Raw genomic sequence first — 15,509 nt, 5'->3', positions numbered from 1 at the left:
GCTCCCATGGGCCCCTTCCACTTTCCCTTCCCCAGCCTTCCAACCGGTCAGGGCACCTAGGGAGAACTGTACCCCGACGTGGAAATCCAGCCCATGGGGTCCCCAGAAAGCTCCAAAAATGTTAGAGGAAGTAATCACACATAGTACATAGAACACAGGTGTACAATCCCTAATGCACATTTGAAACCCAAAAAGCCCTGAAAACCAAAAGTTGTTTAGAATTCATTTGGTGGCACAGTTTGACCTGAACTGACATGATTTATCCCATTGAGTGTACCTTTCTCAGTATAAATATTAACGTGTTTGATCGCTAAGGCTGCCCCAGACTCCTCTAGGTGTATTCTATACAATATACCTTAAATGTCCTGCTTTACCTTTCTGAAATTCAAAAACATTCTGATTCTAAAACGCATCTGGCCCCAAGGGGTTGAGATAAAGGGCTATGGACTTCCCTGGACACTAAGGTTCGTTCTATCCAGGCCCAATGGCTTCACTAATCCTTGAACTGCACAGCAGGCACCATTCCCATCCTGTTTACAGGTGAGGAAAAGTGAAGTGCAGAGAGGTTAAACCCTCCCCCAAGGACAGGAAGCCTGCAGATGGCTAGGAGCTTCTAAGAACCCAAACTCAAACCAGGTCTGCTGCCTGGCAGCCTGGCTTCCAACCCAGGGCAGCAGGCTGATGGTGGACTCGCATCCTCACAGGCCAGCTCTCCCAAACCTCTGCTTGCCCGCAAAGTCTACGGCTCCTGGATGACAGTGAATCCCATCCAGGAAGCACCCAGTTCCCAAGACCCTGAAGAATGGCCTGGAGGGTTTTCCTTCATTCTTATCGTCCTTTGTGGTGTTGGCTCACTGTGTGATCTTGGGCGAGTCCCAGAACCTGAGTCTCAGCCTTCTCATTCATAAAGTTGTGAGCTGAGGAAACAATTCTTACCTGCACTCAGTGAGTGGTACAGACGGTTGTTCCCGGAGGACCCCCTTACACCATCTGACCCCCTTCCCGTTCTTGCAGCTACACGCACTGAGCTCAGGTGCAAAGGCCATGGTAGCAGACTTCTGCACCCAGGGGGCTGAGCTGTGTCGCAGAGCCTGCGGCGGGCACGGCTACTCAAAGCTGAGCGGCCTGCCATCACTGGTCACCAGAGTGACGGCCTCCTGCACCTACGAGGGTGAGAACACTGTGCTGTACCTGCAGACGGCCAGGTAAGGCTGAGGCTGGTCCCGGGCCTCCTCTGCCTGGCCCCTGGGGCTTCTGTTTGGGTTGAAGCGTCTGTCTGGTGTCCGCAGAGGGAGCAGACTTTGGGGAGTGCCGTCAGGAAGCGTCCGACTGCCACGTGTGTCTCTAATCCACCCACTTCCCCCCAGACTCGCTGCAGCTCCCAGCCAGCCAGTCCCATCACCTGTACAGCGGCGTCTGTCCTGCTCTCCTGCTTCCACCCCCTTCAGTCCTTTCTCCACTGGCAGCCAGCACAGAGAAGATGACATATTTCCCTTGCTTCAAGTCCTTTGCTGGCTTCCCACGGCTCACAGGAAAATGCCACATTCCACACTGCGGCCTCCAAGGCCCTACGACATGACCTGCGCCCTCTCCATCCTGCCCTGGCAGCCTCCTGCCTCTGCTCACTATGCCAGCCAGCCACACACATCTTCCTGCCCCCCCCCCCCCCCCCCCCCCCCCCCCCCCCCCCGCCATGGGGCCCTGGCTGCCCCTCGCTCGTCCTAAACCCTGTCCCCAGTTTACTGTTGTCGGGGGCTCCTTCTCGTCCTTCCGGTCTCTGCTCAGATGACACCTCCTTCAGGCGCCCTCCCTGACCACTACATCTACAGTAGCACCGCCCCCAGCCTCCAACCAACACTGTCCTGTTTCCGTGAAGCGTTACCCCAGGCTGAAAGCGTCTTTCTGTGTGTGTGACGCAGAGCTCCTGAAGGGCAGGAAGGGCGCCTGCCTCACTCACCCGCAGCACCCGGCTTAGCGCTTAGCGCAGGGCTGCACGCAGGAGGCTCCACCCTGAGGTCAGGGAGGAAAGGCTGAGTCAGCCTCCTCCCAACAGGGGCTCTCTTTTCATCTTTCTGTATCTACCGAGGGGACTAGGGTCTCTGACAAAGACTTTCACGTTCATCTATTCTCAGGTGATAAAACAGGACAAACACTTCTTTCTCCATGCAGAAAGGAAAGGTTTACTGGCAACTATGCTATAGAACATTTCTTGGAATTTTTTATAACATTTATTGTGGGTTTTTTTAAATTACAAAAGGAATACAATATCATGTATTAGACATTCTGTGCTCTACAGATAATATCTCATTCCATTTTCACAAACCCCGTCAGGCAAGTATTACCATCCCCATCTAGAGATGGACAAACTGAGGCTGTGAAGTAACTTCTACAGCATCACCTCGGTCTCAGGGGAGCTGCATGGGAATCCAAGGTTGTGTGAGCCCAGAGCCTGTAACCACTGGATTATCATAAGGAAGAAGCTAACAGTCACCTGTAATCCTCCCACTCCTCTTTGCATCCCGACATCTATCCTCCTTTATTCAGCTAAGAAAAATTTAATTTCCACAGTCGCTGTACAGTTCGTCATGAATCCCAAACCACAAGCTCCTAACCAACACAGAAGATTCTGTTTGCTCAGATAGCCAAAGGGTTTATGTTCGGGGTGTGAGTGTCTGCCCAGCTCCACGGCTGCAGCCCACTTTCCTCATGAAGGAAGTACAGCCTCAGGGCACACTACCCGAAGGCTTCACAGCAGGCCAACTGGGTGTGGGGGGGGAGTGCCTGGAGCAAGAAGTGACCATCAGGAGGGCCTGGGTGAGAACTTGTGTGGCCCTGGCTCTCCACAGCGGACGCAGAGTGCATGTCTCTGGAAGAGGGGGTGCTGGGCTGTCCCACAGCACTCCCCACCCTCTCACCTGCCTCTGCCCACCCCTAGGTTTTTGATAAAGAGCTACCTGCAGGCCCAGGCATCCCCAGGCTCCACACTGCAGAAGTCTTTCCCTCAGTCTGTTGCGTACCTGACCGCACCTGACCTGGCCAGATGCCCAGCACACAGGGCAGCGGACTTCCTTCACCCAGAACTCTACACCAGGGCCTGGGCACACGTGGCAGTCAGGTGAGTCACAGCTGAGAAATCAGCCATCCCACCTTGGGGCAGGCTCCTTCCAGCATTAGGACCTTTGGGATTGCGTGGGCATTCCTGGATACTCTTCCAAAAACCAGCCCCTCCCCCTACCTTCTCAGTCTTCTCAGCTCCTGCCACTGTGGGCAGAGAGAAGGGGACGTCACACCCACCAGGCATGGACCACCGTCACTGCCCCATCCTGGTCAGGCTAGCAGGACATCACCTCTCTGGCCAGTGACATGCATTTTTTAAATCTCTAGGTTCTTACTGATTTGCAATACAAAGAATATACCATGAATGTAAATACCACAAATATACTGGTATGTAAATACCAACAAATAAAGCAATACACCTATGTTTCAAATATCTCACAATCTAAAAATAATTTTCAAAAGGATGACTACATCAAGGGATCGAATTAGTTGATTTCCAAGGACTAGTAGGCTCCAGGGAACAAGGATAAGACCAAGGACATCAGTTCTGTCATTCAGTAAATATTGTCAGTCGCCTACTATGTGTCAGAAATGTCCAAACATACCAGGGGCTGGGAATAAAGACAGGTCCTGAATAAACGCAAACACCATCACGAAAGAGGAGAGAGCTGACTACTTAAAAAGGAAACCTTTGGAACCCTTCCCCAACTAACACAACTTGGAAAAAATATTTTCAATATACAATTAAGAGGTATTACATCCCAACCTGTGGTCCCAGGAATGGTTAATAGTTATTTCAAGATCACAAGCAACTTGCGACATTATTTATTCCACAAATATTTATTAAGTGCTTACAATACGTCAGGTACTATTCTCAGCACTAAAGAGCTACCGATAAACCAGTCTGATAAAAAGTCCAGGCCTCGCAGAGCTAACGTTTTATTTGGGGGAGGTGGGAAAAGCAAAACAAGGGTGCTCAGGGAAATTTAAACGTCATTATATTGCTGTTTGCTTGGAACTCAGTGTGATATCTGCTTACCTATCCCCTGTAATAGCAAAATAAATATTGCTTAATAAACAGTTTGCTTTGCCTACAGATTCCAAGGGTCATGAGTAGATGGGCAGGGACTAGAAAATAAAAGAATAAAGGTTAAATGGCAAATGACCAATGTAGTGGTTTGGAGGACAAGGGCTGGTTCTCTTTTAAGATCCAGGTAGGGAGAACTTGGAGCGGGCGAGGTAACTGAGAGGCCACTTTAGCCTTTAGAGAGAAACCATTCTCCAGAAGGCAGTCAGCAGAATGGCCACGTAACACTGGGTGGAGTCTCATTAGAAAGAGGGGGCAGTGCCCAGCCTAGGGCCCTGAGGCTTTACAGCTTCAAGGTGAAGAAGGACTGTACTTCTTACTAGCTGTGTGACCCTGGACCAGTTAGTTAACCTCTCTTGGGACTCAGTTTTCCCCACGGTAAACTGGGAATGCCTACCCCTAAAAGAGTTAGAGATAAGGTTTATCAGGCATTTAGTTTTATAACACAAACGTGGTTAATAAATGAGAATTAGTTCTACTTCTGTGGGACCCCAGCCAGCCTGGGACCAAACACCATCAGTCTCTTTCCCACTTAGTCCAGAAGCTGACGCTTTTTTCTTTGGCCTCAGGCTCATACAGGACTCAGTGCATCATTTACAGACCCTGCAGCAGTCTGGGGCTGAGCAGCACGAGGCATGGAACCAGACCACCGTCATACACCTCCAGGCAGCTAAGGTGAGCTGCCTGTCAGCTGAAGCTAAAAGGAAACTGTTTTGTTTCCCCAGCAGGCTAGCCTGCTGGGAAAATCCGAGCTCTGCCATTATTCCCCAGCCCTGCTCAGTGGCTGCCCTCATTTCACTTCCAAAGCTTTAGTCCGGGTTATTTTAATTAAAGGATTTAACTCCAAAGCAATCTTGCTGGCCGCTCTTAGGGAAAAACGTAATGAGGCAGTGTTATTGGATTTGCTTCAGGTTGTTCAAATATTTCCTCCCAGATAGAAAATCAGGTCAAGTCTCCCCCTTAGCCCCTTAAATGTCTGATTCAATTTCCACTATGTTTTGTGTTTGCGTGTAATCCCCAGTCAGTCAGCAAATACTTGGGCACCCACTCAACACGAGGCCCCGGGCTGGGTGCTAGGGGCTCGGGAGGGCCCATCACCGTGGCACGCGGGGAAGCACTGTGATGGGGAAATGCAGCCGACACGGGATCCGGAGCAGCCCGTCTCTACCCACCGTGAGGAGTTAGAAAGGCGTCCCAGAAGTGGCTTATAGACCAAGACCTCGAGGATGAGCTGAAATTATCCAGGCAAAGAGTAGAGCCTATGACTTTGGAGAGGAAGGTTTCCAGGCAAAAGGAACAACAGGTGCAGAGGAGGCGAGAAAAGGCATGGTGGGTGGGAGGAAATGCGCCTCCTCCCAAGGACCCAAAGGAAAAAGACTGAAACAAGAAGGGGAAGAGAGTCAGAGGAGGCCAGATCAGCAAGGCCTGGGACCTTCTGCACCACTGTGAGAACTCTGGGTTCTGTTTTCATTGCAATGGGAAACCTTTGCAGTTTGTGGGGGAATGAAGTGATTAGTTTCATTCTAGAAGGATCATTCAGGCTGCAGGAGGAGGAATGGACAGAAGGCTAGAGGCTAGTAGGAGCAGGTAGCAGCAGTCTGGGCGAGGGCTGAGGGTGGTCCCGACCATGAACTTGGCCGAGGGCATGGAGAGAAGTGGACAGATGCAGAGAGACAGTAAGGGGGTAAAAGAAACATAAGAATGACTCCTGAGCTCCAGCGCAGGCAGCTGGGACTCTGGCCCTACCTACAGCTCGAAAATCCAGGCGGTCACTTTAATGAGCAGTCATCAGGCCCGGAAAATGGCAGCGTCAGAACCGGAAAGCCCTGAAGGAGTCTGCAGCGGCCTGCATGAGGAGGCAGGGCTGGTGGTGCAGACTGGACATGAGCGCCACCTGGTGACCTGCCACCTCCATCACAGTGGCTGGCACAGGTGGTAGTCCGCTGTGCTCAGTCCACTGCAGGGGCACTCCCTGCTCTGCTCAATGTCCTATCAACACGGGGAGGGCGAGTCACGGCTGTGCTCTCACTAGACTACCAGGAAACGGAACAAGAGCTCCCGTTTATTCATCTGTTTTCCAAACCTATGCCCTGCCTTCAAATGGACCAGGTACTGCTTCCAGGGTTACCTCATTTAATACACAAAACCCTGGGAGGGAGACTAGCATCATCTTTGTTTTCAGGATGAGAACATAGAACTCCAAAGAGTTAAGTCCCAGAGGTACGAAATAGCTGAGCTAAGATGCTTTGCTTTCCCTTCCCACTAAGGATGCAAGTCATGCCCTCAGGGAGCCACTCTGCATTAGTGAGGGAGGTGAGCCCCACGCTGGGACTGGAATGGGGGCGCAAGAAGCTCAGCCAACCTGGGGAAGAAGAGCAAGTCCCTGGGCTTCCTGGGAAGGTGGCACCCAAGCCAAGTCCCCAAAGTCACAATGGGCAGGGACTCCGCACTGCCTGGGCATTGTGCTTTGGGAGGCTGTGTACTCTACAGAAACTGCAAGCACCCAACCAGGTCCCATCTGGAAACCAGACATATGCAGGTAGATAGTGACAGCAACACAAGAGGGACAGAGAACAGTGGTAGAGGGGCTGCACGAGAGGAGAGAGTCCTGGCCTAAGTTCTGGTCCCAGCTCTGTGCGTGACCTGCCATGTGACCTCAGGCAGTCTTTCCCCATCTGGGTTTCACTTTTCCTGTCTATAAAATAAAGGGGCATGGACAAGTCCTTTAGGCTCTGATGGGCACTCGCCCTCTAATCTCAGCTTCTGCCGAGGAGAGATGTCAGTCCCTGGGAGCACTGGAGCAAAGGCTGGCCTCCTTATGATCCAGCCTCAGGCTCTGGTGGCTTTGGCAAAGCAGGGCAGCCATCGAGAGTCCAGACTCTACATGGGGATGTAAAGTAGAGGGGATCTAGTCAACAACACGGTAATAACTTTGTGTGCTGTCAGATGGGTGCTAGACTAGTCAGGGGATCACGTCATAAGATATATAAATGTCCAATCACTATGTTGTACACCTGAAACTAATAGAATAGAGTATGTCAACTGTAATTGGAAAATTAATTAATTAAAAAAGAAAAGTATAGACTCTTACCTGGGAAATGTGTGCTGTGGTTTGGCTCTCCTTGCTACCACTCACCAGCCTCGTGACCTTGGGCAAGGACCTTAGCCTGTCTGCACCTCCGGCTCCTCATCTGCATAATGGAGCGAATACTAGTACCTCGCTTAAGATTATTATGAGGATTAAATGAGTTAATCCATGAAAAATTCAGAGAGACACCTAGAGCATAAATACTATACATCCCACTCCACCCCCAAATTAGGCAGAAGGCAAGATTGAAATCCACATGCACAAAAGTAGATAAAGTTCATCGTGCTCCGAGCATGGCGCCAGGGGTTAGCTCTGCCTTTCACCCAAGTGCAAAGGCCCCCTTCCTCTCGTCTTCACCCTGTTTTCCAAGGGAGAGGCTCTCAAGCAGCTCAGCACTCCACTCTCCACCCAAGACCCTGAGAATTTAAAGACGGGCACTCAGATTAGAACAGGGAAGCTGGGACGACGTAAAAAAAGAAAGACAAAAATGCGTCTCTAGTTTTGCCAGACTGTCCGCTATTTTCAGTCTGAGCACCAAGGACTGCTTGATCCCCGCAGGGGCAGCAGCGTACACCCGCTCCTCTTCCACGTTGAAATCTTGCAAACCCAGCATGGCTGTGAGCACACCAGGTCCAGGTGGCAAAGCGGTGTTGTTAGCACCCATGAGAAGCCTCTCTGGGAAAGGCAGATTCTTTCCAAATGAGAAACCTGATCAGGTCACTGGCCTGTTGATGACTTGATCGCTCTCTGACCCCCACAGAATAGAATCCCAACCTGTCATTCACAGCCCAGGACCCCTTCATGACCTGGGGCCCATCATCACACTAGATAGTCCAGTGCTTCCGCCTCATTCATTGCTTGCAGGCTGCTGAGAGGACGGTCCTTTGCATATGAAGTTCCGCCTGCCAGGAATCACCTTCCCTCCAATTCCTTGTCCCCTTGGGTAAATGCCCTTGAACGCTGAAGACGCTCTGAGCTTTGCTACTTAAATCACTAGCAGCAGCGTCGGCATTACTGGGGAGCTTGTAAGAATGCACAGGTTTCTTATCCCGGAATCCGTATTTTGACAAAATCCTCAGGTAGTTTGTACATCCATTAACATTTGAGACCTGTTTTCTATGCTCTCCATTCTTTCCCCCTCCAAGGAACTCATATATCCTACCAAATAAAAATAACACGTGTGTTTGTTTTGGGGAGAGGGGGAATATTCAAAAAACTTATGCAATAGGGCAGGCACCAACAAATCAGAAAGGACTTCAGGCCTAAGGGAAGCAGGGTCCCGAAAGCTTCCTGCTGGGTACGGCATTAATGGTTTAGTTGCTGGGCTATGAGAGGAGGGGGTCCCAGAGAAGGAGCGTGGCTGGTAGAGGGGGCTCCCACCTGGTTGAGGCCAATGTCACTTACCAACTGGATATTTTAACCACTAACAGAGCTGACTGTTGCATATGGGCTGAATCACAGCACTGCTCCCTCTAGGAGTTTATGTACTCTCTAGCTGGGATAAACTTCATGTACACGTTGAACTGTTTTCTCACCTCAAGATGCACACACACCACCTTGAACATGGCAGACAGTAAAGAGCTGTTTTCTTAAGAAAAGTGGTGCTGTCCTCCACCATCCCCAGGCCAGCCTCCATTACTCCTGTATTCTTTCACCTCCAAACCTACTTGAAATTGCCCCTTGTTAAATGAGGGAACTAAGGGCCAAGTCCCAGAGCCCACCAGCCCCCGATGCACACCGTCCAAAAGGCGGTCAGACCCACAGCGAGCGAGGAGCAAAGGCAGTTGCTTGTCAGGCTGCTGGGAAACTCAGGGCTGCAGTAAGCTAATTCCCACAGCCTCGCCAAGGTCCAGGGTGACTTCTGGAGTCAGGCATCAGAAGCTAACTGCATCTCTGTCTTTACAGGCACACTGCTACTATGTCACTGTGAAGAGTTTCACAGAAGCTCTGGAGAAACTAGCAAACGAACCAGCAATTCAGCAGGCACTCAAACGTCTCTGTGATCTCTACGCTTTGCATGGCATCCTGTCTAACGCGGGCGACTTTCTCCATGATGGCTTCCTGTCTGGGGCCCAAGTGGACATGGTGAGAACAGCCTACCTAGACCTGCTCCGCCTCATCCGGTGAGTGGCTGGCCCTCAAACCAGGGTAGTCTTCAGAAAATAATTCTAGACCCTTTGTTCACTTCAAACTCCAAAACTTTCAGCTCCAAAGCCTTGCTAACTGGGGTCTGGCAAAAGCAGCAACAGCCCTGGAGAGGTTTACACGCTAGCATTATTACACCAACAGAAAGCATTATGGATTAATGGAAAAGTATTAGAAATAAAAATGCCTAAGAATAAGTCATCTCGCTGCCTCAACTGAACTCTTCAACACTGTCAAGGAAATAGGAATCACATCTAAGGAATATGAATAAAATAATTCATAAAACATATGTAATATTCATACTACATATGGATAATATGTATGAATAATAATGAGTCTTAATCATAGCTAATATTTAAAGAGCACTTATGTGTGCCAGGCACTGTGCCAAAAGCTTTTACATACATCATCTCATCTAATCCTTACAGCCTTATTGAAGTGGATGCTATTAATCCCCCATTTTACTGGGGAGGAAATCCAGGCTTAGGGGAGTAAGTAACTTGCCCAAGGTCACACAATTCGCCAGAGGAGGAGCCGGTAAAATCTGGGGCCCAGAGAATGCACTCTTAAGCTGTACAATAAGGTCACGGTTGGGCTATTATTTATTTCAAATATATCCTTGTCTTCGTTGAATGTGCTTAAACCAACTCTTACTAAGTTGACTAAACTTACTTTAATCCTCCCTCAGCTTCAAGACGAAAATGTTTTTAAAACCCAGTAACTCATACTAATTGATAAAACAATAACACAAATAGTTTTTAAATGCAGTATTAATGCAGTGCAGCGTGGGGTCATGACATATTAATGCTTTCATATAATCTCCACGATCACTTTAAAAACGTATCAAAAGCAAAGTCCCCAAATAACCAGGATACTAGAAGAAACAGAAATTAAAACAAATTAATTACCATTGTCCATAACATGAAAAATAGGTTAACTTGAGAACAAAAACCTTTTCTGTGAAAATATGATATCAATTGTATTGGGGGGAAGGGGAGCGGGGGTGGGGTGACACACATGTGTGTGACTTTCCCCCCACAACCTGCAGAGTTCACATTATCAATAAGACTAAGAGAATTAAACAAAAAAAAAATTGAAATTTAAAAAATAATAATATATTCATGATAGAAGTTAAAAAAAAAAAAACTAGCCCAAATTATCTTATTTCTAACAATATGCAACATGTTACATACCATTGGCCTCCACATAAGCACCTCACAGATAGCTGGTGGTCAGTAAATGTTTGTTCAATTAAATCGTCAAAAATACATGTAATACAATTCTGCCCCAGGTATTAAACCTTCCCTAATATAATTGAGAATCCAGTGGCGAGAACTATTAGTAGGATAATTGAGTACTGCACAGTTCAACTCCAGGTGTATCTGACTTTTGAAAAGCTTGGCATTTAAAAGCCCATGAAGACAATAATGTTCTAGCCCTGATTGGCAGTGATGATGAAACACAAAAGGAATGAGCACCTTAACACCTCCTAAGCAGGATTTTTATCTGCAACAGCATTTCTCAGTGCTTGACTTGACGCTAGAAATTTACAATTCAAGACAAGAAACACAGCGCTGACACAAATAGATAATTTATGTAGGCATCAAATCCACAAACTGATTTACTCCCATCATGGTTCCTAAGTAACCTTCCTATATGGCAGGGTAACTACCGTAAATATGTAACAGACTCCATGCTCTTCACAGTTCTGTGTCACAATTCCCTGCCTCGGTTATTCAGTATCGCCCTCAGATTTCTGAGATGACAGATGAAGGCTGGCACCTCACTCACCATCTAAGTGACACTAAAAACCAGCTCTCTGTGCAGTGGTAATTAACTGACCCAAATAGTGCTCAGTTGTTTAAGTGGTCATAAAATCCCAGCTGGGGGAATTCCAGGTGAACATGGCAGATTGAACACCTGCATTGACTTCGTTCCCTCCTGAAACCCCACTAAACCATCAGCAAATGGGTTACAATTTTTAAAAAGGACCCGCAAAGAGAAAGAGAACATAAGAAACATGAAAATTGGAAGTACTGTGTTTCCCCGAAAATAAGACCTAGCTAGACAATCAGCTCTAATGCGTCATTTGGAGCAAAAATTAATATAAGATCCGGTATTATATTAATTATATTATATTATACCCAGTCTAACATTATCTTATATAAGACCCGGTCTTATATTATAGTAAAATAAGACTGGGTCTTATATTAATTTTTACTCCAAAACACGCATTAGAGCTGAATGTCTGGCTAGGTCTTATTTTCGGGGAAACACGGTAAGTGGACAGAGACTTAGCAGAACTGAGAAAAGTGAATCATAAACCCAAAGAGTGAAAAGCAATCAAGGTATAACAAAGAACCCCGAGAATTAGCAGGACTATGCACCCCTGGCAATGGGGGTGAAGGCAACTGACAGGAAGGATTAAAAGTCTATTTCACAAAGAGCTGAATCCCCAGCTCCCCTCCGCCATGAGTAGTTTTTAGACTTTCCTTGACCCTTCCCTGGCAGCAAGGTAAACAGGGTCTGTGAACGAGGGAGCATCAGAAGCAGGTGAGGATGAGGCTACCCTTCAGAAAACAGGGGCTTCAATAAATGTTTACAGGCCAAATACTGATGAGCCCCTCCTCCAGTCCTCTTTTCTCACTGGGTCCCAGGAAACTGGCAGCCAGGCTAGTACCCTGCAGGGAGATGATACCGTGATCACCAGGGTCCCCCAATGGTCCACCCAATTCACCCCATAGTCGACACCACATTGACAAGCACACCCAGACTTCTAATCAGCAAGTGAACGCCCCACTCCTAGCTATGATCAGATACTCAGGGATCAGCAGACACCTGAGGGAAGCTCCCGACATGAGAGACAGAGACCAAACAAGCTAGAACGAGGCCACCCAAGAGACACACGAGCATCCTCAGGGAGAAAAATCTTTTTTAAAAGGTCAGTAATATCCTCAAAGAGTTAGGAGGAGATATTGTAACCATAAAACAAGAATGCTATTTCTTAAAAAGTAATATTCAGAGAACACAAAGAGCTCTATAAAATTAAAAAATGAGAGTGGAAATGAAAAACTCAATTGAAGGACTGGAATATAAAGTTGCAGAAATCTCACAGAAAGAAAGCAAAAGGACAAAAATAGGAGAAAAAAGATAAAAATAGTAAGAGGGCTGATCCTAACTGTTCATCATCTGAAAAACAGGTCTAGAAAGAGAAGACAGAAAAAAACGAGAGCAGACCATTAATGAAAGGATTCGAGAAAACACTCCTCAAATGAGGCATACAAGCTTCAGACTGAAAAAGAAACAGATGCTTACAGCCTAGAAAAGAGGAGACAAACACAGACACAAAATATAAGTCACACATACAGTGTGCAAAATGGTAATAAATGCTATGAAAAAAAGGACAGCAGGGAAAGGGGATCAGGAATGCTAGGGGCGAGGTGGGGTGGGAGGACTGTCATTTTAAGTAGGTCAAAGAAGGCTACTCAGGGAGGGTGACATTTGAGGAAAGACCTGAAGGGGGCAGGTGAGAGGAGCCGTGTGGTTGGCTGGGAAAAGAGCAGTCCAGGCAGAGAATAAGTACAAACGTTGGCGACCAGAGTCTGCTTGGCATGTCTACCCAACGAACAGTGAGCCTGGACGTAGGTCGCTGTAACAGGAGCTCAGCTGTCAACAGGACAAATGAAGTCATAATAATATATGGGGTACACAAGTCATGATAATATAAGCACTGAATATTTGTGTGGCTGAAATTTTGTAACTATATTGGGAGGCAGGAGGAAGAAGGGGAGGAAGCAGAGGTGATGACAGGCAGGGGTGAGAAGGGTGCTAAAAAGAAATCCTCATCTTTTATAATGGAGAGTCAACAGAAAACCTCTGAAACCGAACAATCAAGAAGTAGCAATCCACATAAGGTCTTTAGAGACACTCAGGTAAAAACCAAAACTACCAGTTAAAAGACTGAAACGAATTGCTTCTGCGATGGGGAGCATAGGAAATGCAGGTGAGAGACAAGAATATGCTGACTTTAAATAACACGCTTAAAGAATTATTTGACTCTTTATGCTGTGACTATATAACTGTGCAAAAATAAAAACTTAAAAAAAAATTAAAGCTGAGTTGTTGGCAAAGTGAGTAATCATGCAACCTCTAATGAGGTGTTGTTATTCACCATCCCAAATCAATCAGATTCATAAAGACAATCTAAAGTACTCACAAACGTGTTTTTGCTCTCAGGAAGGATGCCATCTCATTAACTGACGCTTTCGACTTCACGGATCAGTGTTTAAATTCAGCACTTGGCTGTTACGATGGAAATGTCTACGAACGTCTGTTCCATTGGGCTCAGAAGTCACCAACCAATACCCAGGTAGTTGAGTAGAACACAGTATAAATTATGTAAGAGAGCAGAGAACAAGCAGTGAATACACATGCATGTTTTCCCATTTTAATTGATTCCCGTTAGGTTAGAAAACGCTACACAGCATGTCTGTTTAAAATATTTTGAGACTACACAAAAGAAACCAAGAACGAGGATGTGGCCTGGCAGGAACTCTGAGTCTGGACTGTAATCAGCAAAATGCACTGCTCGGAATTTGATAAAGGGAATTAGGAGGAAGACCCAAGCTCTAAATCATGGCTTGACACACCCAAGGGCAAACAAATGTAACAGCAAACTGGCTTTTAAGTAACAAAAATAAGATACATCACACCCCATCTTATTTTCAGCCTCTTAACTCTCAGTTTTGTGCTGATAACAGTGGATACTCAGGGGTGATAGGATGCTGGCGGGGGGCGAGGGGGGGGAGGCGGATGGGGGGAGAGAGTCTAGGACCTGACTGTCCGCTAAAGATGCCTCCTTCCTCTTTCTTGACTGAGGAACACAATCCCAAGAACAAAGAAAGCTGCCGCACTGCCACCAGCAGCCCAGGAGAGCCACATAAATGACAATTACAAGGGTTATGCTGAAAAGATTCCCAGCTGTCCTCGGAGAGAATACCAGAATTCTCTGACATTAACAGAAGTGGGGGAGGATTCATAAAATCCTAAGAGTCTAGGGCCAGGGTCCCAGACTCTCTGCTGGCACCCTCACTGAGAAAAGTTATGTCAATGACTATATTGACTGGAGTAAAGAAACCCTGTATTTAGAATTTGGGGAACCTGTATTTGATGACACATTTGATGCAGACAATCAAAACAAAGATAGTCTATAGGTACACAACAGATTATTTTAATTTCTATAATGCAAATGTTAGGTGATGAAGCTTACTTTTTTACCTTTTAGGTCAAATTTTCAGAAAAGGTGTCTTAACACCTCATCAAATTGGCAACTCTCAGGCTTTCATTCACACTTACCATGGTGTTAAGACTTGCTCTTAATATTTTGCAGCCCGTCATACCTCATAGCCTAATTTAATGTCTAAAATTGTAACACAACCAGTTACCCGCAAGCTGGTTGTCAGATAGAAGGCCAATCCACTTTTGGTCATCCCTGTCTCTAGGAAGGCGTCCTTTTAACTCAACAAGGAAATATAAACAACTAAAGAAGGTCTGATACATTTACTGCTTAGTACAATTAAGCTAATTCGAATGTGTTACTTTTTCTAATGATTAGATCACTCTACTTTTTAACATTTAAATCCTGGCATAAAACTACAGCAGTCCTCCCACTCCAGATTAGCTCCTATGGTCTAAACATAAATGTATGCCCTTTGGTGCTCCAGAGAAAAACCTACCCTGGCGTAACACCTGTCAGGAAATGCTGACGTAATCTAGCTCAAACCTGTTTTATTAGCAACACAAGGAAACATGCCAGTTCTCCTGGCTCCTCATTTTCACTCAAGTACATAGGGGACAGTCTTGTTTTTTACTTTGGTTTCTAATCTTTATTTTAAAAGAATTCAACCTGGAAACTGTATGAGGGCAGGTTTATCTTAATGAGGCGCGTGGCTGACCCACAGTATCAACAGATTTGGCAAACGTTGATGCATTTCATCCCACTCACGCTTCTATCTCCTGCCCCTCGACTGTGAAAGAGGATGGAGTCTTCATCTTCCTAACTCCAGGATCTATCACGGAGTAGACCCTTCACATTGATGGAACATGTGAACGTGGTTCTGTGACCTACACAGT

At 46.8% G+C, this 15,509-nt stretch overlaps 1 protein-coding gene across 2 annotated transcripts in view; it reads left to right on the top strand.

Moving 5' to 3' along the window:
• The window catches only part of ACOX2 (acyl-CoA oxidase 2), a 28,227-nt gene that overhangs the window by 10,733 nt on the left and 1,985 nt on the right, over nucleotides 1–15,509 (top strand). For both annotated transcript variants that reach the window (XM_033132594.1, XM_033132593.1), the window contains exons 10-14: nucleotides 1,015–1,205; nucleotides 2,936–3,115; nucleotides 4,714–4,819; nucleotides 9,138–9,355; nucleotides 13,614–13,746. In XM_033132594.1, the coding sequence (XP_032988485.1) occupies nucleotides 1,015–1,205; nucleotides 2,936–3,115; nucleotides 4,714–4,819; nucleotides 9,138–9,355; nucleotides 13,614–13,746 (828 nt within the window). The remainder of the gene's footprint in view (nucleotides 1–1,014; nucleotides 1,206–2,935; nucleotides 3,116–4,713; nucleotides 4,820–9,137; nucleotides 9,356–13,613; nucleotides 13,747–15,509) is intronic.

This window comes from Rhinolophus ferrumequinum, chromosome 17 (assembly GCF_004115265.2).
Source record: "Rhinolophus ferrumequinum isolate MPI-CBG mRhiFer1 chromosome 17, mRhiFer1_v1.p, whole genome shotgun sequence".
In the NCBI taxonomy this organism is placed as follows: Eukaryota; Metazoa; Chordata; class Mammalia; order Chiroptera; family Rhinolophidae; genus Rhinolophus; species Rhinolophus ferrumequinum.
This window is presented reverse-complemented; position numbering and strand designations above follow the sequence as displayed.